We start from the raw sequence: 24,563 nt of genomic DNA, 5'->3' as shown, positions 1-24,563 counted from the left end.
AAATAATCTTAGTATAAATTTATACTGTACCATTTTTTCAGTTTACCTTTTTGTTTGTAAATTAATTCTGTTAAATAATTTATAAATGTCTATAAATCCAAACCCAAACCACTCTTTAAATACTAAAATCCTTAACAATGATTACTAAATTCTAAATCCAAATGTATTTTTGATTGATTTTTTTTTTAAAATGGCAATTAACTTATGATATTTCAAATAATTTCTCGAGATTAAAATGAAACATTTCACTTTTCCTTATAAAAATATGATTAAGTTCGTCCAGTTACAAAATTATGGGTTGCATATGTTATATCTTTTTATTGACAAGCATATTTTATACTAGTAATTAGCTTAAGCCTACTGCCTAAGTATCAAACAAAATGTTTTTTGTTGCAAGAGATGAAACCGTTTCTTTTTCTGTGTAGCTATCAACTAAATAAACATAAACCATATTACGTTATCCAGAACTAATCAACACAACTAACATACAAAGTGTTGTCATATTTCCAAGGCTAGTAACCAAAAATAAATGAAATTTAATACCCAAAAAGATGGAGTTACTGAGGAAAAGATGGAGTTACTGAGGTTTGGATTTTGCATTGTACCAACAAGTAGAGTAGGCAAAAGAAAATACAAAAAAAAAAAATAGAATAAAAATGGGACAATGCTACTACGCTGATGCTTATTCTGTATCTTTAGCAGGTCCCGTGTAAATGGTGTAGCTCACCGACATGAGAATGAGCAAACACCCAACAATGCGGCTAAACAAGCCTGACGATCCTGCTTTTCCGCTACCAAGTATCCATAACTGCGACAACACCACCTAACCCACAAGAAAGACAACTCAAAACTAAGTCTTTCTACTTCACACCTTAGTGGCGAACCGAAGCAAGATTCATCATCTCTGTCCTAAACCCTCAGACTGTCATTATTATTAAGGAAATGGAACTCTACCTCGATGTACAATACGTTTGCGGCTTTGCTGATTTTCTCAAGCTGAAGTCCACGTGCCAAAAGTACCTTTAAACCAGTAGAAAACACACACATCACCTTAATCATGAGACTTGCCTGCAAAATAAAAAACTGTGCAGAAGCAGAAGGTTGTTGAATGTCTCACCTCAGCACAAAACGCCAGCAACCCAAGTACAATCATGCAAATAAGGGTCTCAAACGCTGGTAGCACAAAGCTCTGTATAAGAAGAATCAAGGTTATGAGTCATGAGTAAGAGTAATGATCAAGCAACACTTTTTTGTACTTGCACAAAACATACCTCCAAGGAAAACATACAAATAGCTGCAGCTGGGCAAGCTACCAAACCAAACGAAAGGACCGTGTTCCTGCGAAAATGCAAATCATTGATTGATTTCTTCATTGAACTTCAAAATTTTCACTAAAGAGGCAAACCATGTTGGATCAACGACACATCTGAATCTTAAATCTCACACTGGCTGTTCCGATGCTTTAGCAGCTGCCTTTATGAGACAATAGCTGACTCCTCCAGTGATTGATGAAAATAAACCCAACAAGAGCGCATAAATATGATGGTTTCCTTTGAGATTTTCACTCTTTACTTCTGATCCAACTACCAAGAGAAGATAAGTGAATCAACATGACACCTTCGTTTCCTCATGCATAAAGGACATCCAGGTGGAGTTTTATGAATACATTAAATGGAACTATTTTGTTAACTCACTTCTGTACCTTGGACAGTAAGTGTTGGGCCGAAAATAAAAAGAACGCCAAAGAAGCTGCAAGCAAGACCTGGACCAGTGCAGAAAAAAGGTCAAACACTTGCTTTGTTGTCAGCTCACAGTGCATACACATCAGGAGCTAAAGCTAGAGGAAAAAGCTCTGTACCTCCAATATCAGTTATTTTCAACTTCTCATGCAAAATAACACGTGCTGCAATGGAAGCCATAACTGGATTCACAAAGCTTAGTACAATAGCTTGGGACAAGGGCAACATTTGGATGCTGTGGTTCATAATGTCAACAACACAAGTGAAAAAGAGGGTTACAAGTCTCATTTTGCTACCAATGACAAACTGATTTGTGTGAAAAGAGACAGTTGCTAACTGAGATTTCAAAACAAATTGATATAATGGTTAATGAAATGTGAGCAGAGTGTAAGTTTGATTACCTAAAGATGAAACTAAACAAAGAAAGATAACCCACAAGGGCTCGTGAAATCAAAAGCTTCCTGGCATGCGCAGGTCCAAACACTGGTTGTCCGATTCTTTTCAAGCAAATGTATGATAGTATCAAGATAATAGTGCATCTCAGGAACGCGGTCTCAAACAAAGGAATCGGCTCAACTGTCATAAGCAAAGGCATCCACATCAATATATTTGGATAACTGAAAAAGCTAAAAGGGTGAACTAAGATTGCACTATTCTAAGTAGAGATTCCATTTTCAACTGGATAAGACAAGCTAAAAACAGGTCCACCGTTTCAGACACCTAAACATCCCACCATGTGAGCAAAGGACAAGATGCAGAGCTTTAAACACAAATAAATTCCATATGTATAGATAACTGATAAAGCTAAAATGGTTTGAAATAAACTTGCACTACTCTAAGTAGAGATTCCATTTTCAACTAGAAAAGACAGAAAATTTACAAAACATCCAATATAGATTCCCACAATGTGAACAAAGGACAAGATGTTAACACAAAAATAATTTATATATGTTGAAAAGAAGTAATAATTCTTTCTAGTCTTCTCCAAAAAGTTACACAAACCCATGAAACACAGCACAAAGATGATAAAATCAAAAGGAGAGTCACTAACCAGAAAAAGAAACTGAAAGTAACTCCATGATGAGGTAGAGTGTGGATGACAAGGCCATACAGAGTAAGCCAGAGTAACGTGACCCACTCCAAACCCATGATGAAAACTGAATTACTGGTGATATCTCACTTTCACTTACTCTAATCACTTGCTCCTGCACACAAACACCTCACACTCAACATTCCAAACGAAATCTGATCTCACTTCTTGTGGAATATCAAAATTAGGCAAGCATTACATGGAATCAGTTTACTTTCCAATTGAAATCGTATCGAATTGTGCTGATCAAAGCTAGAGGAGTTATTTGTCTTACCCTTGGTCTGCGTCGAGCGTAGGAGGGGGAGAAGATGTTGAACCTGGGTCTTTGGTTCTGACTCAGGAGAGGGACGATTTCGCCGGAAGCTAATGAAGGGACCGAGGCTGATTTTTCCAAATCCGGTGAATCGAGATCGCGGACGGTAAGCTCCAGGTGGTCGTCTTCGTCGGCGATTCTGATCTCTGCCATCGCTACGAAAACTGCATCTAACGGGAAGATGACGAAAGAGTCAAAAAAAAAAAAAAAAAAAAAAAGCGCCGCGTCGAAACTCTTTCTTCAGGATCAGGATTTGACGTTTGCCGTTAAGAGGCGGCGTTAACGACGATGATTATTTGTAAAGTCTTTTTTTTTTTTTTTTTTGACGTCTATTATTTGTAAAGTCTAAACACGGGCTTAAAGAACAGAAAATATAAATCTAAAATTAATATGGTTCAACGTACAGTAGTTGGAATTGATCCTCTAATTTAGTTTAATCTTATTAATAAGGTTTGATCATACTTGGAATTTGATCATTAAGCTGTTTAATTTCTTAAAGAAAGTTCGACATGGATCTGTTGTTTGATTACTTTTGTTTGAGGCCATTGTTGAATAATCTTAACATTTGATTGCTATACATCCGCAGCATTTTCCATTAATACGAAGATTTAAAAGATCTATTGAGAGAGAGAGATTCGTTTTTATTTCTTTAGGAGAATAATACATTCATGCCTTGCAAGTTGCACAAACTTAAAAGGGAGCCATACGAGTAAACTTACAACTGAAATCTCGACAGACTTATCTGCCTTCTTTTTAAAAAAAATAAAAATCACATTATGAAAAAACAGGTCATAAAGCTCCTTTTCTCTTTATTAAAAAAGATGCATCAGTTCCTTTCACCTTTCCACTACTGCTTGCTCAAGTTTCTGATGACATATGGAAGTATACCTCCATGGTTGAAGTATGCCAATTCCACCTGCACATTTACCCCCCATTAATTAGTTCACATTGAGAAAATGCCTTTTTGAAAACGGATTATTCTATTCTCTTCACTTACCTCAGTGTCAAAGCGGACTGTGCAACTGAAAGACTTTCCGTTGTCAGTAGTGACGGTAACATCTTGGCCAGGTCTTATCTCTGAGATATCGGTTGGGAGATGGATAGTGTAACGCTCATGACCCGTCAATCCAAGTGTGTCTGCATCTTCACCAGACTTAAAGCACAACGGGATGATTCCCATTCCCACCAAGTTGCTTCGGTGAATCCTTTCGAAACTCTTGGCTATCACTGCTTTCACACCCTGAAAAGTTCAAATGTCTCAGTGGATGTAAAATTTAGTGACAAGTTTATGCAAGCGAAAGGGGTTCTAAACAAACCTGTAGCATAGGTCCCTTAGCCGCCCAATCACGTGAGCTACCACTTCCATACTCGGCTCCAGCTAGAATAATCGTGTCTTCACCAGATGACTTGTACCTCTGATAATACAGTAGACATTGAACATGATCAACTTTATAATCAATAGTATAAAGTTTGATTAGATAAAACAAACAAACGAACCATGGCTGCGTCGAAGACTGAAAGCTTCTCTCCAGAAGGAATGTGAACAGTCTTGGGTCCAACTTCCCCATTCATGAGCTTGTTAACGATACGGATGTTAGCAAAAGTTCCCCTGGCCATTATTTCGTCATTCCCACGGCGACTTCCATATGAGTTGAAGTCCTTGCGATCAACCCCACGCTCCATGAGATATTTTGCAGCGGGACTGTCCTTTTGGATGTTTCCAGCTGGAGAGATGTGATCAGTGGTGATACTGTCCCCAAAGTTGAGCAAACAGTAAGCATCCTTCACACTGTGTGGACCTGGAGGATCCATGGTCATGTCCTTGAAGTATGGTGGCTCGTGAATGTAAGTCGACTTGGGATCCCATGAGTAGAGGGTGTTTTCAGGAACAGACAGCTCATTCCACATCGGGTTACCCTTGGTGATCGACTCGTATGTTGCTCGGAACATGTCAGGCAAAACACTGGATTGAACAACCTGGTCCATATGTCGAAAGACTAGTTTAATAATCCTGTATCAGAGGGGAGTTTTGTTCTCTGGTTGTAAGTTAAATATATATACCTCAGCAATTTCTTCCGTGGTTGGCCAGATGTCCCTTAGGAAGACGTCCTTGCCGTTCTTTCCAGTGCCGATAGGCTCTGTTTCAAAGTCGATGTTAACCTGGGAAATAAGATGAAAAAAAGAGTGTTAAATTAGCAATATGATGAGGACAAAAATGCAGGTTGAAATTTGACAAGTTCACGCAATTTATTACCGTTCCAGCAAGAGCGTAGGCAACAACCAGAGGAGGAGATGCAAGGTAGTTGGCTCTTGTTAGCGGATGAACACGACCCTCAAAGTTCCTGTTTCCAGAAAGCACAGCAGCCGCCACAATGTCTAACAATAAGCAATAACAAATTAGCCACATAATTTAGTGTAATATAAAGGCAGAAAGTCCAAAGTAAGTCTTAGTTGTGAATCTCAAAAAGTACCATTTTCTGTGATAGCAGCTCCCACTGATTCATTAATTTCTCCAGAGTTACCAATGCACGTAGTGCAGCCATAACCCACAATATTGAAACCTTGCTGGTTCAGATATTCTTGCAGTCCACTGCATGGAGTGTAATGTAAACTTAATTTTTTCCACACAGAAGAAAGCTTTAAGCCTTTAACAACAGACAAGTTGAAAATAATATGACATACCTCTTTAGTAAGTATTTTGTAACAACTCCGGAGCCTGGCGCAAGACTTGTCTTTATCCAAGGCTTAACCTAGAGTGGCAAAATTTTTTTACAAGGGATTAGAAAAAGTCAAAGTATCGGAGAGATTTCTAGTTTGATCTAGTGATTGAAACCAACCTGTAGGCCAAGGTCACAAGCCTTTTTCGCAACAAGACCAGCACCAAGCATGACACTGGGGTTTGATGTATTAGTACAGCTTGTGATCGCAGCAATCACCACACTTCCATGTGTAATCTCTGCTGGTTTTCCATTAAAGGAAAAGTTTGCCACTTTTTCCTGTGCCTCTTTAGGGATTGCAAAACCCTGCAAATGTTAAGCACAATTCGTAAATAAACTGTAACATCCAAAATGTGCAACAACAGACAGTACATAGACCGAGTAGGCGCTTAAGAAATAAGACTTCCACATAACGAAGCTTCTAATTACATACCTTGAACCCAACTTTACTGTCGAGACATGAGTTCCAATCAGCTTTCATTTCCTTCAAAGGAACACGATCATGTGGCCTGCACAGTAGATATCAATAAGATTGTCTGATCAAGTAATAAGACAATACACTTAGTGACTACAAGAATCAAGAGAACCCATACCTCTTTGGTCCAGAAATGCAAGGTTCAACATTGTCCAGGTTCAGTTCCAGATATGACGAGTAAGCTCGATCTTGTTGAGGCTGAATTTATTCACAAAGCAAAGAAGTGAAATAAAAACAAGAAAGGAGATGAAAAGCCAAAACCCCAAACATGTAAAGGATAAGGCTGATGTACCTCATCGTAGTCGACAAACATATTGTTTGCCCGAAGGTACGCTTCAATCATGGCCACCTGCCATAAAGTATTAAATCAGCCCAGAGATATGAATATAAAAAGAAAAGAGATTAAAAGACAAAATACTTACAGTCTCATCACTTCTTCCAGTCAATTTGAGATACTGTAGAGTAACATGATCCACAGGGAAGAAGCCCATGGTTGCACCATACTCGGGAGACATATTGGCAATTGTGGCCCTGTCAGCTAGGGACAGACCACTCATACCATCACCTAATAAGAAAAAAAGACTTGAGATTCTCCAAAAAAACGTCTTTAAAAAGGAGCAGAACACTTAAGAGTTCAAAAGACAATAGATTACCATAAAACTCAACAAACTTTCCAACAACACCATGCTTCCTGAGTATCTGAGTCACTGTTAGAACCAAATCAGTAGCTGTAACACCATTACGCATTTTCCCGGACAGCTTGAATCCAACGACACCGGGCAATACCATACTCATCGGCTGACAAAGCAATAAGACTTATCATTAGAAGAACGGTTGAATATAACAAAAATCTCACTGACCGGGAGCAGAAGAGTTACAAAATAAAGTGGTCCAATCTATGTCTAGTAAAGTAATCTCCCGATTTAGCAGTATAAGATGTGGGTGATGTCAACAATCAATAGTTTACCTGGCCAAGCATTGTCGCCTCAGCTTCAATGCCACCAACTCCCCATCCAGCAACTCCCAACCCATCAATCATAGTTGTGTGTGAATCAGTTCCAACCACACTGTCTGGGTAGAGAACGCCTTGGGTGTTGAACACAACTCTTCCAAGATATTCCAAATTGACCTGACATTTTCAAATCAGGGTTAAACCGAGACCAAAACTACGCAAAATAGTTACCTGATGCACAATACCAGAGCCATCAAAATGAACAAATGAAGATAATAAAATGTAAACAACATTTCAATACACTGGAAACATTTGAAAATGATATATACGGAGAACCAAAAGCATGGAGTTGCACACTGCAAAATAGTTACCTGATGCACAATACCAGAGCCAGGAGGCACAACAAGCATGTTCTGGAAAGCAGTAGATCCCCATTTAAGGAAAGCAAACCTCTCCTTGTTCCTCTGGAACTCAAGCTCCATATTTGCTTGCACTGCATTCTCAGATCGAGCAACATCAACTTGAACAGAATGGTCAATCACAAGATCCACTGGAACCTGGGAGACATTGCCCAACGTAAGAAAAATCCAGAAGCCTAAGCCAAAACACATTGCAACAAAAGAAAATTGAAAAAAGTACCAAAGGGTTGATTTTGTTGGAATCACTGCCGAGTTTGTTCATAGCATCACGCATACAAGCAAGGTCAACAACAGCGGGGACTCCAGTAAAGTCCTGAAGAAGAACACGAGCTGGCTTGAACGGAATCTCGACTTGTTTAGGAGCAGTCTTTTCCCAGTCGATAATCTTCTCAACATCTTCCTTGGTGACTTGGAAGTTATCACAGTTACGAATCGCGGATTCAAGGAGAATCCTGATAGAGTAAGGCAGTTTATCTACAAAACAGCGATAATGAAATTAGATCACTCCTAAGATGATTTTGTGTAACAAACTTTCTGTTATTCTCGTTAGACCAAAATGAAGAAGGAAGTCAGCTGTTATAGTATGAGCTGATTCCGGTTTACACGGTCCAATACAAACAGACATTTAACCAACCTAAACCATACAATTGATTTACTCTAATAAATCCCTCCTCTAGTGAATCAACCAAACCGTTGATAAGAGATTAATATTTACCAATCCTTGGATCGTTGAGAGCAGGCAAGCTGTAAAACTTCCCGAACTCGCCACCACCAGGCTTAGGAAGAGTAGTGAAAATCCCCTTGAACGGATGCTCCGACGCTGAAACAAAAAAAAAAACAAATAAAGAAAAACTCTTATGATTTGCGAAATCGAAGCTAGATCCGATCGTTTCTCAGAGAAATTATTACCCATGGAAGAGAATTTCCTCTCGAGCCGGTCTAAACCGGGAGAGACGGCTCTGATCTGAGAGCTGAGGCGAAACGGAGACAGTCTGGAGTGAAGGCAATGGCTCCATCGAGGAAGCGATCGGAAAGCGGGTGAGGAAGTGGCGAAAGGTCTCCGACCGAGAAGAGACGAAGGCGGGGAAGGAGATGCGGATGCGGCGGAGGAGGAGGAGGATTGAGACAGGGACGATCGGGAGGAGAGGAGTGGAGAGCGAGAAGAAGCGGCTCGAAGGAGGGAGGAAGATGTGGTTTTATACATGGTGAGAGAAATCAAATCACGGTTTCAGATTGAGGATTCTGATGATTATAGGAAGGATGATTGATGATGAATCAGATGGAAACGAACATGGAGGCGAGGTCTGACGACTGAAGGTGAGAGAGAGAGGCGTGTGGAGACTATACGAAACGAAGACTAGGGCCGCTGATGAGTTCCATATTAAAGAGAATATTGGAAGTGCGATAATGTCTCTGTGGGCCCCGTTTGCACAAAGCATTTCTTCTCTTGATAGATCGATCAGAAATGATACTCTGGAGTCTGGACCGTGAAAAAGGTGTGAATACTGTTGTAAATGGGCTTGTTCAAATCGTATATAATTTCGATTTCGGTTCGGTTTATTAGGTTTTTCAGTTTTTTTGTTACTAAAATATAATTGTCATTTTAGATTCTTTTCTTTCGAGAAAAAAAAATGAATTTAAAATGACAATTACTTAGTTTGATTTCATATGATATGAACTGTAGGAGTCATGTTACTAAAGCAATCATTTATTAAAAAAAAATGCGAGATATTTATAAATAATAGAATATCAAAGAACAACAAAAGAAATATAAATATTTCTATCATCGAATAAAAGTCGATTTAGAACTAAAACCAAAGTTTAAAAATTTTAATATATAAATAATCAAAAACAAAAAACAAGTATGAAATAAAAGCTTTTTTATTCTTCATAGTTGGTATCCATCAAAGATTCAAAGTCATGTTTCCTCCAATCAAACATGAAACTACGTTCACATATAGATGGAAATTGTTAGTAAAATTTGATTAAGTTGAGCTATTTCTTATAAATCTAATAAATCAGTGCTTGCAAAATAAAATATTGAATATTTTCTACTAGAGAGTCCATGAATTCATATATTCGATATTCTTTTGTCTGTCAGATAAAACTACAGTTATATCCTATTTTATGTCAAGATCAACGCTTCTAAGTTCTAACCATATAAAAGAAAGGAACCTCCTATTCGGATCTAATATTTTACCAACAATGCTTAAAAAAAGATTCAGATATAACAGTGGAGATAGAATTCACAAGAATATTTTTGCTATTTCAGACAAAGTAGGGCACTTCACATTGTTCTCCACCATGATAAATTTATCATAGCTTGCTTCCAGGTTATTAGCTGATTCTACTTTAACCTTTTCCATCAAGTAAATACTTAATTCATTAGATGTTTCTACACACTGGTTCACATACTTCATTTTGTTGATAATCATGGGGAATATTGTGGAGCAACAATGAGTGCTACTAGATGAAAATCCACCATTAGTAACCAAACAACCCGTATGTCCAGTTTCACTTTCTTTTGACATGTTCATGTTCCTGTTTTGAAATATTTATATGCATCAAACAACTTATGTAAAAGACTTGTGGCTTTTTCTTTCATTTCAATAGAAGTTGAACTATTTTTGATGTACATCTTCTCAAAGCAAATGGTAGGAAACACCATCTTACTATATGGATCAAAAACAATAGCAACAATAAATATGGGGTTCATGTTATCTAAACCATCCTAATATTTGTCAAACTTACTTCTCTTACATTGGAGATGCCATATCTCTCACTTTAGGATCATGATCATTACCTAATGAGATCAATGATGCATCAGTGCTGGCAATTTTATTCTAACAAATATTGGATGTCACTGTTAAAAAGAAGAAAAGGTCAATGTTGAATCATAAAAAAAAAAAACGCTGACTGCCATAAAGAATTAAATACAACATATGCAGGAAGATTTGGCATTATAGTTTTAGCAGGGAAGATATTCTTAATGGAGAACTTGACTTTTAGAATATTCTCACCAATGTTAAAGGACTACGAAAATGGTGATCCATTTAGAGCAATTCCATCGATGAAATCTCGACGGAGTTCTAATAATTATAAAATAACAAAAAAAATTTGGAAAGAAAACAAGAAAAAGTTCACATTTGAGGACATATGAGAACCTTATTAGTATTCTTATTTTCACTTGTCATTGTCATGATGTAAGTAGCTTAGGTATTGTAAATTTAAATTTAATTAATTAATTAAAATTAATTGAAATAAAAATATTTTATTATTTAGAATCTTTTTAGATCTCAACCGATGAGGTAGTTCTTATGTGTTATGCGATATCAAAGCGGAAGTGTGTGGATGGATTGCGATGTAACAAGTAGATTGTATCCGGTCATTTTATAATCGATAAAAAGTTTTTGTTTACAATATATACCAGCAAAGATAATATCATTTTAGACCAATGACGAAGTTGGACAAAGTTGTTTATTAGTCTATACTTTAATTGTGCAAGTTAGTATTGTGTTATTACTTTTCAAGTTTCAAATTGGTAAAAATATATTTGTTGAGTATGTTCATGTAATATGTAAAAACCGCATTTAATGTTAATACCTAAAGATAATGGACAAATTTTCAAAATAGTACATTTCTAACTTTATGTCACAAAAATAGTCTTCAAAAACTAAAATGACCAAAATAACATTTTATGTTTTGAAAAATTTAAATTTTTTTTATTTTTCAAACTTTGAAATCTTATCCCAAAACCCCAATCCCCAACTCTAAACCCTAAAACCAAAAACTCTAAACTCTAAACCCTAAACCCTTAACCCTAAACCCTAAACCCTAAACTCCACCTCTTAATTCTAAACCCTAAACTCCACCCCTAAACTCTAAACCCTAAACTCTAAACCCTAAACCCTAAATCATAAACCCCACCCCTTAACTCTAAATCTTAATGTCTAAATTAATTTACCATTGGAGTATTAGTGTATATTTATCTCTTTTGATAAAATATTAAGTGTTATTTTGATCATTTTTATTGTTAGAGGCTATATCTGTGGAAAAAAATTTTTTAGTGCTATGCTAGTCATTTTCTGAAAGGTAATCTCTAGCTGGCAAAAAAAATTTAATATATATATATGTATGTAAAGACTATAAATATTTCAAGTGCATCTCGTTCGATATCCCAATTCGACGTTTAGCAAACCCTCCTTCTCAATTATCTTCTTCCTCTCCCTCTCTCTCTCAGCGAAACGCGTGCAGTTATGGCGATCAGTTCCTTCAAGCAAGAGCATCCTCTCGGTTAGTTTTCGCCTTCCCCCCTCCTTCTGAACGCTTTTCATCTTCTGATTTAACCCTAATCGCCCAATCTTGATGATCGTTGTATCTCATCCCTCGGGTTTTTAGCGAAATTTCGAAAATCTGGTTTGCTTTAATCTTAGAAACATGTCAATTCGAGTACCAGGTTTCGTCAATTTCAATTGCTTTTCGCATATGCGTTGATTTAAAGCATACGATTGAAGATTGCACTTGTCTCTCCAATCCTCATATACAATATTAATCTCTGTTCATGTATCGGAACTAATGGATGATTAAAGATAATCATATTCACTTGATTGTTTACATAGAAACGCCGTATCAGTCTTTTGGATTAGTGTATACGTAATCTTGATTGAAACATATTATTATTGATACTCTGTGTTCAAGTAGAATATTGATTGATCTTAATATGTTGCAGAAAAGAGACAAGCTGAAGCTTCTCGTATCAGGGACAAGTACCCAGATAGAATACCTGTATGTACTACCAGACTCTCCACCATCTATCTTCTTCCAAGAAAAGTTTCATACTTTGGCTTATTATGTACTTTTGATATTGTGCAGGTCATTGTGGAAAGAGCCGAGAAGAGCGATGTCCCTGATATTGATAAGAAAAAGTATGTTTCTTTTTTTTTTCATAGCTTATTGCTTAGGGGATATGTATGCAAGTTCTTGATATGGCTTCCTGACTTGTGTCACCTGAAAAACTTTCAGGTACTTGGTCCCAGCTGATCTGACTGTTGGTCAGTTTGTTTATGTTGTACGCAAGCGTATCAAGCTTAGTCCTGAGAAAGCCATCTTCATTTTCGTCAAGAACGTTCTTCCACCTACTGGTTTGATTATTCCCTAATCATCTTTCTTGTCCAGTTCAAGTAGCTGATCAGATCTTTTTTTGCTACTAGTGGTAGTGTTATCATCTTTTCTTTTATTGCAGCTGCGATAATGTCTGCGATTTATGAAGAGCACAAAGACGAAGACGGGTTTCTCTACATGAGTTACAGTGGCGAGAACACGTTCGGGATCTTCTAATGCGCTTTGGAGCTACCAATATATCTCTGAACCTTGATGCATCGGTCTGCTATGTACATTCTTTCGATTTCTCTCTCTCTCCTTGGTTATCTCTGAAACTACGGAACTTGCTTTGTTATGGTGGAACATATATTCGTTTCATGGTCTTGCTTTGCTTTGATGCTACTACTATTAACCGCATTCTAATTCTCTCCAAGTCATCTTTACAAATATCATTCATTACTGTCACGTTGTAATATTACATTTTGACAACAACCTGGCTGTAAAAACAATCCCCGTAAATTAAGATTACCGAAGCCACTTGGGTCAGACATTGACTAATCTGATTAAAGAGTGGAGAAGAATTAAAAAATATAATCGGACGGTGGAGAAAGAGTGATGTAGCAAAACCACAATCATATTTGTGGCTATCGTTTCTCCATCCAGAACCAAAATAACACACAAACCTCCTCTCTCCACCATTAGCAGTTTATCACAGAGAGAGAGAGAAAGCTGATTCCTATGGCTGCTGCTGCTTCACTTTCTGCGAGTCAAGGTTTACTAGGAACTTCATTCTATGGAGGTTGGGGAAGTTCAATCTGCGGCGAGGATTACCACACCATGCTCGCCAAAACAACTGCGCCACGGCAACACTTTGCAAAACTCTCACGGAAACCCATCAGAGTACAGCCAATGATGAAGAATGTCAACGAAGGCAAAGGCTTATTCGCTCCTCTAGTCGTTGTCACCAGGAACATAGTAGGCAAGAAGAGGTTTAATCAGCTTAGAGGCAAAGCCATTGCTTTACACTCTCAGGTTTAAAATTCATCATTCTCTAAATTAGATCTTGAAAACTTAGTGCAAAGAAGAAAGAATCAATGAGCTTTTTTTTCCTTTTTTCTTTTTATTTAGGTGATTACAGAGTTCTGCAAATCGATAGGAGCTGATGCAAAGCAGAGACAAGGATTGATTAGGCTTGCTAAGAAGAATGGAGAGAGGCTTGGCTTCCTGGCTTGAGATCCCTTCCTCTTCTTCTTGTCTCTGTATACAATCCTCTTCTTCTTCTTGTTTCCTGTCTAGATGTATTTTTTCCAAACCTCTTTTAAAACATAAACTGCCATTCTCCTTCTCAAAGTTATCTTCATCACTCTCTGAGATGATATTACTCTTTGAAACCCACATTAATCTTATATGTATAAAACAAAAAAATTACACTTTTGTTCTCAGTAAAAAAAAAAATGTCACAGCTGAGTTGGTATTCTTGGTAACACAGATACAATCATGTAAAACTCTGAAAACTGTCTTAAGCCTAATCATAACTTTGAAACAATTAACAGATACAAAAAGATGGGTAAGCTTTCTTTTTTTGAGATATATCAATTCTCTTCAAAGAAAGAATCTCCAGGATCAGGAGGAGAGGTACTGAGACGCATGCGCAAATCCCCAAAGCTGCAGATTTTTAATAACATGAACATGAATTGCTTTACTTCAAGATCCATGTCAAGATTGTATAATTATGTTGAACTTGATGTTTACCTCGACATTCTTCAACTCAAACTCTGTGCTGCTAGCTAAGCATTCGTTGCCAAATGTTTCAGAAGGTCCACTTGTTGCTTTTAACCTTGTTCAAAGTAAACATTCCGTTTGAGTAAACATCAAAACGATTAGAAAGTGGCAATTTTTCAAAATAATATGGAGCAAGAAAGCGCCTTACAAATCTTCGTCTAAACATAGCGCAAAGCTTCCTCCACCTCCAAACGCCAAAAACTCATTCATGCACATGTAGTAATATCGGTTGGCACCTGCACACAATTTTACAAAGAAGGTCACTGAGTACACATACTTGAGGGGATTGACTTTATATATGCTTGCATTACAATGTTTAGGGATCATGCAAAAATTACATGGAATAGGTTCTAAATAACAGAAAAGGTTAAACTTCCACAACTTATCCTTAACAAGGTACTTTCCCCTTCCATCATCTACTATACTAAGTCTATTTCCTTCTTTCACTAAGATGGTTTACAGCTACAATTAAACTACATAGAACAAGTATGTATCAAGTTCCTGATGAGGAACAGTTCTGAACCAATATTCTTAAGATCTGTTATTGGGAGAGAGACTTGATCATTCTACTCAGATTTCACTTTTCAGTTATCTCAATATTCTTCCTCCCATATATGTGTGGTGACCATAAATAGTTCAGAAGAAACAGTCGAGAATGAGAATGTTACCGGTAGGTCTAAATATGCGTGGTTGACCATAAATAGTTGTGAACAAGAATGTCTGGCTTGTACCCTGTCATCAAAACATGTGAAGAATCAGCAATTTGAATATTAATAACACTGAAAGGCAAACGCCAACGAGTGCGAATATCATCACAACAAGTAGTAAGCATGCCTGATACTTCCTCTTAGGAGTAGTTGTTAACGGACATTCCAGCATAGCACCAAAAACCGCACCTTGTTTGTCTCCAGCAACCTACCCCATTACCCCAATCATCACATCTCTCCTATTCAACATTTTTTTTTCAGAATGTATCTAAGAGGGCATGGCAGCAAACATACCAGCAAACAAGGACCAGGAAGCTCAGCACTTTTACGCAGAAGCGTACGAAGCGATATCCCATGCTTCAACGTACTGCCCTTCATCCGAATTAAAAGTAGTTAATAACCAAAAAACCAAACAAGTCTCTCTTATTCAACAAAAGTAAACATCATTCTCTTTTTTTTTTAACCTGTATAGCAAGACCCATTTGCATCCCCTAACGATATTGGGAAGACACGCGTGCAAGAACTCGCACAAGTCAGCAGAGATAAAAGCAGAGCTCTCTGTTAACTCCTTCATCTCTCCTTCGTAGTCATCATTGCCTACCGTTGTCGAAGAAGATTGGTTCTTTTTGCAATCTTCTTCTTGTTTGCAATTCTCAACAGACTCGTAGCTGTCTGTTCTAATTGGAGGAGGAGGAGGAAATGATTCAGATTCGGAATCTTCGTTCTCGTTTCGAGCACCAAATGAGAAATACGAAGTAAACGATTTCGCTGAAGCCTACAACATACACATTCAATCGAAACGCATTAGTAATTGAGACAATGATCTTTTGGTTTCGAACGAGATCCAAATCAGAGGACAATAGAGAGAGAGAGAGAGAGAGAGATGATCGAGAGACGTGAAGGAAATATACCTTTGGAGAATCGGTGAGGGAATGGCGAGGAGATGCAGATTGGGAAGGGGAATCGGCGAAGAGATTCGAAAGCTTCTGGGAGACTTTGTCCTTTAGAGCGTGCATTGCGATGATCAGAGACAGACGATTTTTGTCGGAGACGATGATGGTGTGTCCAGATGCGGAGAGAATTGTCGGTGGTGGGGGGCAAGGAAGGAAGAAAAGAGGGTGAGACAGAGAGAGAACCTGACTCGCATGAGTCTCGGAGATGACAGCTCTAAAAAAAAAAAAAAAAGAGAAGACTCGAGTCAAACATTAATTAATCAAAAACAGAACAGACGATGACTAAGGGGGGAAACTGAAGTAATTTGCATTTCTGTCTTTTTTTACTTTTCAAACAACGACTATTCTTTTCTTTTTATTTATAACATCTGATTTTATTACTTTAGTTCGAATGTATGTGGTCTACGTGCAAAAGTGCAGGTAAATAAATATTAAGGTACATAGTAATAAAACTTAAAATCTATTCATGTTTCTAGCCGTTTTACTAAGCAATCTGCGAATTTTATTTGCATTCCTACTCGTCCATTGGAAATTGATGTTCCGAAATTTTCTTGCCCTCTAGTTAATATCTTTTTTTTTTTTTTTGATAACTGTGGAGATTCGGCGACCAACCATGAAGCCCACGGTTGGTCCCACAAAGCCCACAGCACTCCACGTATTCTTGCGATTTAACGCTAGTCCGGGTGGCCACACGGGGTTTCGAAGCTGGGTCCGTATTGAGGCTGTTGCTCCCTCGAGACCACTAGCCTACCACCGCGTGGTTCACCAGTTAATATCTCTCATTCCGTTGTAATATCCAAAGAGAAGCAGTCTATTATTAAGGATATCTATTGTCTTTTGACAGTCACTTTCCAATATGATCTGACGCTAACCCATACTCCAACAATGTTATAATGCCATAAGAATGGCTTGCAATTCACTTTCCAAAGCATCTTGTATCCGTCTTCTTTTTGCTTGAGCTGAACCTTTATAAGTCACATTATCATCCATGATAACCCAACCAGCACTGCCCTGGAGCATTAAGTGATGAAATGATCCATTAGTGTTACATTTTTTCCATCCTAAAGGTGGCCGTGTCCACTTCAAACAACGACTATTCTATACAAAATTAAAATAAATCAAAATGTATTTTAAGGAAGGAAAACATCGTGCACTCCATACTAACCTGTACTTCTCCGTGATCTTCGCATGCTAACCGGTAACCATTAAAAAAATATGAGAAACAAGAAGGAAAAGAATGAAAGGAATAAAATAAGAGAAAAAACTATTTCTTTCCTAATTTGATAAGGAATAATTGTAGTCTATTATTCCTTAGATGTTAAGGAATGTAAAAGAATCATAGGAACAAATATTCCTTCTAAATGGTGTAAATTGTTAGGAATGATAACGAATTCACTATTCCCACCAATTCTCATGGTCACCATTTAGAGTCATAGAGTTGTCAAATGATTGAGCAAACCATTGGTCATATATAGCTTTAGATAAAGCTGCAGAAGAAGCAGAATTACTTCGAATTTTTTGGAAGATATTTCTATGTCGACTAAATCAATGTTGGTATTACGTGTACATTTTGATGGCCAAACGACAGTAGATCAAGCATTTAGCAGGATCGTATAATGATAAATTTTGTTATAAAAAACTTTAAAAAACCATTAAACACTTGATTTCAATTGATATAATTACGATTGATTACATTAGAAGAAATGAAAATTTTGCGGATCTATGTACTAAAGATTTTTCACGATATCAAGTTGTTAAATCACCAAAAAATGACTTTATCCTACCTAACTGATTAGAGATCCCAAAAGATAAATTAAAAGATATAACTAAGTCAAACTAACTCTGCCAAAAGCACTGTGAAACTTCGGTCTCTACCCAGTTCATAGGATGATTGAAAAGTGCAACATGTAAGGTTTATAGGATAAGAGTTTGCTTTTAATGATTTGAGTATATATTTGTGAAATATAAGTGGAGTTGTACACGATACTGCTTTAAACCAAACTAATGATAAATCACTTTGTGAATGTGAAATTGAGTCGTTTCTCGAAAAATGAAGGAAACACAACGAAAGAAATACTATATTTTCAAAGTAAAGCATGCCAAAGTAAACACAGTAGAGAACCAAATTTTGTGAGAGAATGAATTGTGTTATAGTGATTGTCTCTGTTTACATCAAACTAAAGGGGTTCAAGACATCATATTCACTTTTTGTTTGAGCAAATCTAATAGCTATTAACAATGATAAGTTCAAAGTTGAAATTGCTACAAACTCATCATGCAGTGGATTTTTCTCTTTTATCCTCAAAAATACTTTTCCTTGAGTCGTTTCTATTCATGCGGAAGATTGTTGGAACTCATTTATGACAAAATAATGTGGATTTAGGGTTTCCGATGGAAGCGTTTGTTGGAAAAGTTAGATTCTGGACACGATGTAATCGTCACCTTGAGTACAAAATTATTTTTCAGAATACACATATTTTTGGTTTGATAGATTTTATTTTTGGTTTTTGGAAATATAATTACCATTGTTATAGCTTGGGAATAAGAATGCTCTGAAACCATCATATTACGGAGTGTTTAAAAATTGAAGAAAAAAATTATTGTCAATTTTACGATTCTTCATTATCAATGTATTTTGATATTATAATTCTCTTATAATTATGATTTATTTTTTTATTATTTTTTTACAAACAGATGTATCCTGTAGTAAACTAAGGTTCCTACAAATATTACATTTTGTCGCAATATCCTTGATTATTACATGAAGATCGGTTCATTTTGGTTAGATAAAGGAATGTTAAAGACAAAAACGACTCTAGTAAAGATTTTTAGTGATAAATTTAATTTCAATAGCATGTTACATAAATTACTATGAAAATGTTATTTTACTGTGTGAATATATTTACTACCTCCATTCTACTAAAATGGAAGTTTTTAAAAAATTGTTTCCAAATATATTTTTATGTTTCTTATGAAGAATATATAAATATAAAAAATTGAACTTAGTGAAATACAAATCGATAACTGAAAATAAATGCTTCTGTAATAATGATTTAATGAGTTTTCAATACTACATTACATTCATAAAGATGCATATTTTTCCGTTTAGCTAAAATGTCACTTTAACATACTCTCTCCGTTCCTAAACGATCCATGTTTCAGAATTTTCATACTTTTTAGTAAAAAGATATTAAAATTTATCTATAAATGCATAGTTTTTTGTAATTTTATATTTCCTATATTTTTAAACCAATAAAATTAAAAAAATGCAATTAATGTTCTTGAATTTCAAAATTTCTCATTATTAGGTGACAAAAATTGCATTGGAAATAGAAAATATGTATCTTTATGAAACAAAAGTTTCCTCTACGATATGGATCTTTTAGGAACAAATAGAGTATTTCACATGGACTAAGAAAAATAAAATACATTAGTGTATCTTTATTTAGTGTATATATTTAAATAAAAATAATTTAAATAAAATTTGTTGATAAGTTAAAATAATAAAATAAATTGGATATATTGCATTAAAAATATGGAATAACGCTTTTTGAAACAATAAACAATCGTATAATAACACTTTAAAAGAATAGAAAGAGTATGTTTGAAAAAATTGTTTCAGATAATAGTTTTGTATGTTCGATACATATTTGATCAAATAATTTTTTTTAATTTTTTTACTTATAATTTTTACTTATAATTACTTATAATTTTTTAAAAAAATAATTGCATTTATTGAATTATTAATTGGTTTAGAGTTATGAAAAATACATAATTATTAAAATTATGCATTCTGTACTAAAATTCAATATATTTTAATTACTATGTGAAAATTCTAAAACATTTATTATTTTGAAACAGAAAATAGTATATGAGAAAACAGTAAAAATCTATCTTTTAAAAATGAGTTAGTATTTATTTGACGAGATCTATTTTTTCTTTTTTTGACGTCGAAAGGATCATTCTATTACTCAAACTTGAGGTGGTCTGAGTAACCAAACCGGAATAGAACAACCAATAAAAAGTAACTCCCTATGGAAGGATCTCGCAGTCTTAGCTAAAAAATCTGAAATCTGGTTTCGCGCCCGTGGAACATGAATAATGCTGAAGTCTGGGAAGCATATCTGTAACGTCTCTATCCTCTCCAACTCCGTCGCAAAACTTGGCCACGCCTGAGGGTCCTTTATCATTGCAATCAGCTCCTTCCAATCCGTCCCGAAGCTCTGACATGTTGATTGTTGAAGCATATTCTCCATCGCCCATCTCAGTGCTTCTACTTTCGAATGCAAGGCTGATTCGCGTCGAGTGAAATTCCTTGTTCCCATAAGTTGAATGTTCCCACCACTGTCCATCCATACCCATCCGCATCCACTGAATTGAGCAGAAGATGTCCAAGTTCCATCTAATAAGCAGATATTACCCAAGCGTATGACTTGGGTTATTATCCTGTACCACTGGTTGTACCACTTCGTTAGCATCAAACCAGGCTTTGCATTCATTTTCTGCATGTCGAACTAGTTCCAAAGGATCTCTATCTATACCCCTAAAAAGTTTGTCATTCCTAACCTTCCAAATATACCATATTATCCAGGGATAAGGATCCCTGTCTAGTTCTGGTTCAATAATGCTATTCTTCCTCCAAAACAGATAGTCCATATTTGTGTAGACACTTGATACGGGAAAGATATCTGGGCTTGTCGGAGTCGACGATAATGACCAAACTTGGAGAGCTGGCGGACATTCAAAAACGGCATGGGTTACTGTTTCCTCTAGTTCTCCACATCTTGGACAATAATTGTCACACCTCATATTGCGTCTTGTTAAGTTTCTCGTTACTGCCACATGACCAGTTAACAGTTGCCATATAAGATGACATATCTTCTTTGGCGCCTTTATCTGCCACGCAAAGGCTTGGAGCTTAGTGATGCTTGGCTCTACATTATGAGCCACCCAATATCCAGATTTAACCGTGTATTGGTCATTCCTTGTGTAGCTCCAGTAAAAAGTATCCCGACGATGAGTTGAGCTTATGGCTAGACTCCTTATAAGAGGTATGTCCTCAAGACTGACATAATTCTCCAATCGACCAATGTCCCATTCCTTCGATACCTGGTCAATAAGATCGCTGACTCTCATATTCGGGTGCATAGCTGGCGCTATGGGAATAGCTGGCCTCGCAGGAGTCGTTGGAACCCACAGGTCCTCCCACACCTTTACTTCATACCTTGAATGTATCTTCTGTCTGATCCCCAGTAATAACAACTTCCTTGCGGTAGAAATGCTTGTCCACACATATGATGGGCTGGTAACAGTGTTCGCTCTTAATGGAGAACTCAATCTATAGTACCTTCCCCTCAAGACCCGTGCAACCAAGGAATCAGAGAATTGAACTAGCCTCCATAATTGTTTTGCTAATAGCGCCAAGTCAAACTCATGGATCATACGGAAACCGATCCCACCCTCCTCTCTTGGTAAACAAACTTTTTCCCACTTTGCCCAGTGTATCCCTCTTTTTGGTGGATTTGAACTCCACCAAAATTGTGCAATGACACTAGCAAGGTTTTCACATATCTCCAATGGGAGTAGGAAAGTAGACATCACGTATGTTGTCGGTAGAGCGAGCAAAATGGATTTTATCAGCACTTCCTTCCCTCCTTTCGATAGCAAACTGCATGTCCATTCATTCACTCTATGCATCAACTTATCCTTTAGAAATGCAAAAAATTTGCACTTGGAACCACTTATGTCTTCTAGGATCCCAAGATAGGTTCCCATTCCTCCCTGGTTCTGTATTCCAAGCACATATTTAAGCTCTTGTCTCGTAGTCACATTAATCCGCTTACCAAAGAGTAAGGACGATTTATCAAAGTTAATACATTGTCCAGATGCTTTGCCATATTTCTTGACTACTTTCATTACTTCTTCACATTCACGGGGCTCCGCCTTAAAGAAGAAAAAGCTATCATCAGCAAAGAGAAGGTGGGATACCGACGGACACGCGAGTGTGACGTGCATCCCTGTTATCTTCCCTTGGATCTCTGCATGATTAAGAAGGCTAACGAGCGCTTCCATGCATAGAATAAAAATGAAAGGAGACAAATGATCTCCTTGACGTAAACCTCTACCTGGAACAATATTTTCTCTTGGCTCTCCATTCATAAGGACTTTATATTTCACCGACGTAATACACCGCATTATCCAGGTGATCCATGTCTCTGAGAACCCCATCTTGCGCATGACGAGATCTAATTTATGAACCAATAAAATGTAAGTTAATATAAGTGTATACCTATCGATAAATCTATCAATAATATTAAAAAAAAGTTTTCTCTCTTGCTGCCGCATCATCAATCATCATCAATTGATTCCAAGTTTCTTCTTAAACGCTCTCATTAACAACTGCTCCCACTCACACAATTTATCGATCAATGCATCTCCTGTTACCCACATTGTCAATCTTGACTATAAATTGGTAAGTTTCTCTTCACTTCTTCTTCATTGATTCATAGCTTTGATGACGTAAGAGACTGTACCTACTTCAGAGTATGGGAGAAAGCTTTGCAGTTTCAGTTTCATATAAACTCTTAGCCCCTCTCCCTTCGTCGTTTTCGCTGTGTGTAGCGATTTTGCTGTTCGGAGATTTGATCATATGTACAAAACAGAGGAATCGTGGCGGAGAAGGAGCTTGAGCTAATCATGTATCGACACAAGAGGAGGAGGAGAATGATAGAGATAACGTAGGTTCTCTCTATGATCAAACTACCGTTCATGAAAAACAATAGCTTGTAGCTCACAAGTATAGATTCTGGATTTAAGAAAGAATCTAAAACTCCATGAACAAATGATCTCTCAGAAATGTTACAAGATTCAAGAAGGAAAATCACTCACAAAATCGATAATCCAAAAGTGATGCAGAAACAAAGTTATATACTCTGTTTCCGTTACAACCGTCTAACGAACTATACACGTGTCAATGTTTAACTCGACTAAAGCTAACAGCTACTTCCCACTCTTGTAACTTGCCTTCCACGTCACGCCTACTCTGTTTATCTGTAACAAATCTTCCCTCTCCAAAGAAACTTGTCCACAAGATTCAGAGATCCATCTCAGGGAACTTCTTCTGTAAATCAAAAAGATACTCCCAAGTTGCTTCTTCTGCGTTTTGACCTTCCCATTGAACCAATACTAATGTCACTGCTCTTCCTTGACGCTTCCCCATCTTCCGTTCCAGAATAAACTCAGGTTTCAAAACGTTGTCTTCACTCAGCACTGAGGGCAATTGATTTGATGTCGTCACATTACCCACTGCTATCTTCAATTGTGAAACATGAAAGACTGAGTGAACTCTCGTCTCCACCGGAAACTTTAGCTAATACGCATCCTCTCCCACCTTATCACTGATGCAATAAGGACCAAAGTACTTCGGTGTGAGCTTCTCTGTTGACCTTTGTACCACCGAGTGTTGTCTATAGGGTTGCAGTTTCACATAGACCCAATCACCAATCTCAAAACTTTGTTCAGATCTATGTAAGTCAACCTGTTGTTTCATCCTATGCTGCGCCCTTATCAAATGAAACTTCAACAACACCAGCATTTTCTCACGATCTTCCAGGCACTTGGCTACTACTTGCACCTTTGATTCACCTTGCAAGTAGGGAAGATAGATCGGAGGAGCTTGGCCATAAACCACTTCATACGGAGTCGTTTGTGTTGTCGTATGAAAGTTGGTATTGTACCAATACTCTGCAAGCGGTAGCCACTTACTCCACATCGCAGGGCGGTCACTAGTCATGCATCTGAGGTAGGTTTCAACACACCTGTTCACCACTTCTGTTTGACCGTCACTCTGAGGATGATAAGCAGTTGACATGTTGAGAGAGAAACATTGCAAGACTGAGAAAGACTGCATCTCTGTCGCTGACTATCGATCTAGGGAAACCATGGAGCTTATAGACATTGTCTAAGAACGCTTGTGCCACTGATGCTGCAGTATAGGGATGAGCGAGAGCAATGAAGTGAGCTGCCTTACTCAAACGATCCACCACAACAAAGATAACTGTTTTCCCATAGGAGTGTGGAAGACCATCTATAAAATCCATTGATACATCAGTCCACACTGCTTCTGGTATCGGTAAGGGTTGTAACAAGCCTGGTGAAGCTGCCACAACATACTTGCATTGTTGACATACACTGCAGTTGCGAAGATAAGCTTGAATATCTTTACTAAGCCCTTTCCAATAGAACAAGCCCTTCACTCTTTGTCTTGTCACTTCTCTTCCTGAGTGACCTCCTTGACTAGAGCAATGCAACCACTCC

General features: G+C 37.1%; 5 protein-coding genes across 5 annotated transcripts; 2 read left to right on the top strand and 3 right to left on the bottom strand.

Annotated features, from left to right (window-relative positions):
• Positions 1-433: 433 nt before the first annotated feature.
• Positions 434-3,369, bottom strand: LOC106389430. Its single transcript, XM_013829676.3, has 10 exons — positions 3,104-3,369; positions 2,791-2,944; positions 2,141-2,315; positions 1,859-1,974; positions 1,703-1,762; positions 1,445-1,583; positions 1,272-1,338; positions 1,118-1,189; positions 955-1,020; positions 434-823 (listed from the first exon to the last, which is right to left on the bottom strand). Exons 1-10 carry the CDS (start codon positions 3,293-3,295, stop codon positions 683-685), a joined length of 1,182 nt encoding a protein of 393 aa, XP_013685130.1. The 5' UTR covers positions 3,296-3,369; the 3' UTR covers positions 434-682.
• A 393-nt stretch (positions 3,370-3,762) lies between these two features.
• On the bottom strand, positions 3,763-9,073 carry LOC106389431 (aconitate hydratase 3, mitochondrial). The gene is made up of 19 exons (XM_013829677.3): positions 8,615-9,073; positions 8,421-8,525; positions 7,926-8,179; positions 7,658-7,843; positions 7,302-7,463; positions 6,988-7,132; positions 6,757-6,899; positions 6,627-6,683; positions 6,453-6,532; positions 6,293-6,368; positions 5,980-6,165; positions 5,825-5,892; positions 5,614-5,732; positions 5,397-5,518; positions 5,204-5,302; positions 4,640-5,119; positions 4,459-4,557; positions 4,140-4,382; positions 3,763-4,058 (listed from the first exon to the last, which is right to left on the bottom strand). The coding sequence occupies exons 1-19, from the start codon at positions 8,907-8,909 to the stop codon at positions 3,990-3,992; spliced, it is 2,988 nt and encodes a 995-aa protein (XP_013685131.2). The 5' UTR covers positions 8,910-9,073; the 3' UTR covers positions 3,763-3,989.
• Positions 9,074-11,842: 2,769 nt separating this feature from the next.
• On the top strand, positions 11,843-13,222 carry LOC106439789 (autophagy-related protein 8d). The gene is made up of 5 exons (XM_013881301.3): positions 11,843-11,998; positions 12,435-12,490; positions 12,578-12,630; positions 12,728-12,846; positions 12,948-13,222. The coding sequence occupies exons 1-5, from the start codon at positions 11,962-11,964 to the stop codon at positions 13,040-13,042; spliced, it is 360 nt and encodes a 119-aa protein (XP_013736755.2). The 5' UTR covers positions 11,843-11,961; the 3' UTR covers positions 13,043-13,222.
• A 181-nt stretch (positions 13,223-13,403) lies between these two features.
• Positions 13,404-14,272, top strand: LOC106426763 (protein PROTON GRADIENT REGULATION 5, chloroplastic). The gene is made up of 2 exons (XM_013867494.3): positions 13,404-13,837; positions 13,934-14,272. The coding sequence occupies exons 1-2, from the start codon at positions 13,544-13,546 to the stop codon at positions 14,036-14,038; spliced, it is 399 nt and encodes a 132-aa protein (XP_013722948.1). The 5' UTR covers positions 13,404-13,543; the 3' UTR covers positions 14,039-14,272.
• On the bottom strand, positions 14,184-16,530 carry LOC106426762 (nuclear receptor coactivator 7). The gene is made up of 8 exons (XM_013867493.3): positions 16,206-16,530; positions 15,759-16,069; positions 15,589-15,661; positions 15,422-15,502; positions 15,256-15,319; positions 14,736-14,823; positions 14,558-14,642; positions 14,184-14,470 (listed from the first exon to the last, which is right to left on the bottom strand). The coding sequence occupies exons 1-8, from the start codon at positions 16,308-16,310 to the stop codon at positions 14,429-14,431; spliced, it is 849 nt and encodes a 282-aa protein (XP_013722947.1). The 5' UTR covers positions 16,311-16,530; the 3' UTR covers positions 14,184-14,428.
• Positions 16,531-24,563: the final 8,033 nt, after the last annotated feature.

The sequence above is a fragment of the Brassica napus genome, chromosome C3 (assembly GCF_020379485.1).
Source record: "Brassica napus cultivar Da-Ae chromosome C3, Da-Ae, whole genome shotgun sequence".
NCBI lineage: Eukaryota > Viridiplantae > Streptophyta > Magnoliopsida > Brassicales > Brassicaceae > Brassica > Brassica napus.
The sequence above is the reverse complement of the archived record's forward strand: the minus strand, read 5'-3'. Positions and strand labels throughout refer to the sequence as shown.

Coding starts and splice junctions, on each gene's coding strand:
- LOC106389430 (XM_013829676.3), bottom strand. CDS start 3,295: ATGGCAGAGATCAGAATCGCCGACGAAGACGACCACCTGGAGCTTACC. Junction 2,945..3,103: donor ACGCTCGACGCAGACCAAGG/GTAAGACAAATA, acceptor GTTTGTGTGCAG/GAGCAAGTGATTAGAGTAAG. Junction 1,584..1,702: donor CCCAACACTTACTGTCCAAG/GTACAGAAGTGA, acceptor TTCTCTTGGTAG/TTGGATCAGAAGTAAAGAGT.
- LOC106389431 (XM_013829677.3), bottom strand. CDS start 8,909: ATGTATAAAACCACATCTTCCTCCCTCCTTCGAGCCGCTTCTTCTCGC. Junction 5,733..5,824: donor ACAAAATACTTACTAAAGAG/GTATGTCATATT, acceptor CACTCCATGCAG/TGGACTGCAAGAATATCTGA. Junction 4,558..4,639: donor CAGTCTTCGACGCAGCCATG/GTTCGTTTGTTT, acceptor CTGTATTATCAG/AGGTACAAGTCATCTGGTGA.
- LOC106439789 (XM_013881301.3), top strand. CDS start 11,962: ATGGCGATCAGTTCCTTCAAGCAAGAGCATCCTCTCG. Junction 11,999..12,434: donor CAAGCAAGAGCATCCTCTCG/GTTAGTTTTCGC, acceptor AATATGTTGCAG/AAAAGAGACAAGCTGAAGCT. Junction 12,491..12,577: donor AGTACCCAGATAGAATACCT/GTATGTACTACC, acceptor GATATTGTGCAG/GTCATTGTGGAAAGAGCCGA.
- LOC106426763 (XM_013867494.3), top strand. CDS start 13,544: ATGGCTGCTGCTGCTTCACTTTCTGCGAGTCAAGGTTTACTAGGAACT. Junction 13,838..13,933: donor CCATTGCTTTACACTCTCAG/GTTTAAAATTCA, acceptor CTTTTTATTTAG/GTGATTACAGAGTTCTGCAA.
- LOC106426762 (XM_013867493.3), bottom strand. CDS start 16,310: ATGCACGCTCTAAAGGACAAAGTCTCCCAGAAGCTTTCGAATCTCTTC. Junction 14,824..15,255: donor ACGCATATTTAGACCTACCG/GTAACATTCTCA, acceptor AATTGTGTGCAG/GTGCCAACCGATATTACTAC. Junction 14,471..14,557: donor TTGAGTTGAAGAATGTCGAG/GTAAACATCAAG, acceptor AAAAATCTGCAG/CTTTGGGGATTTGCGCATGC.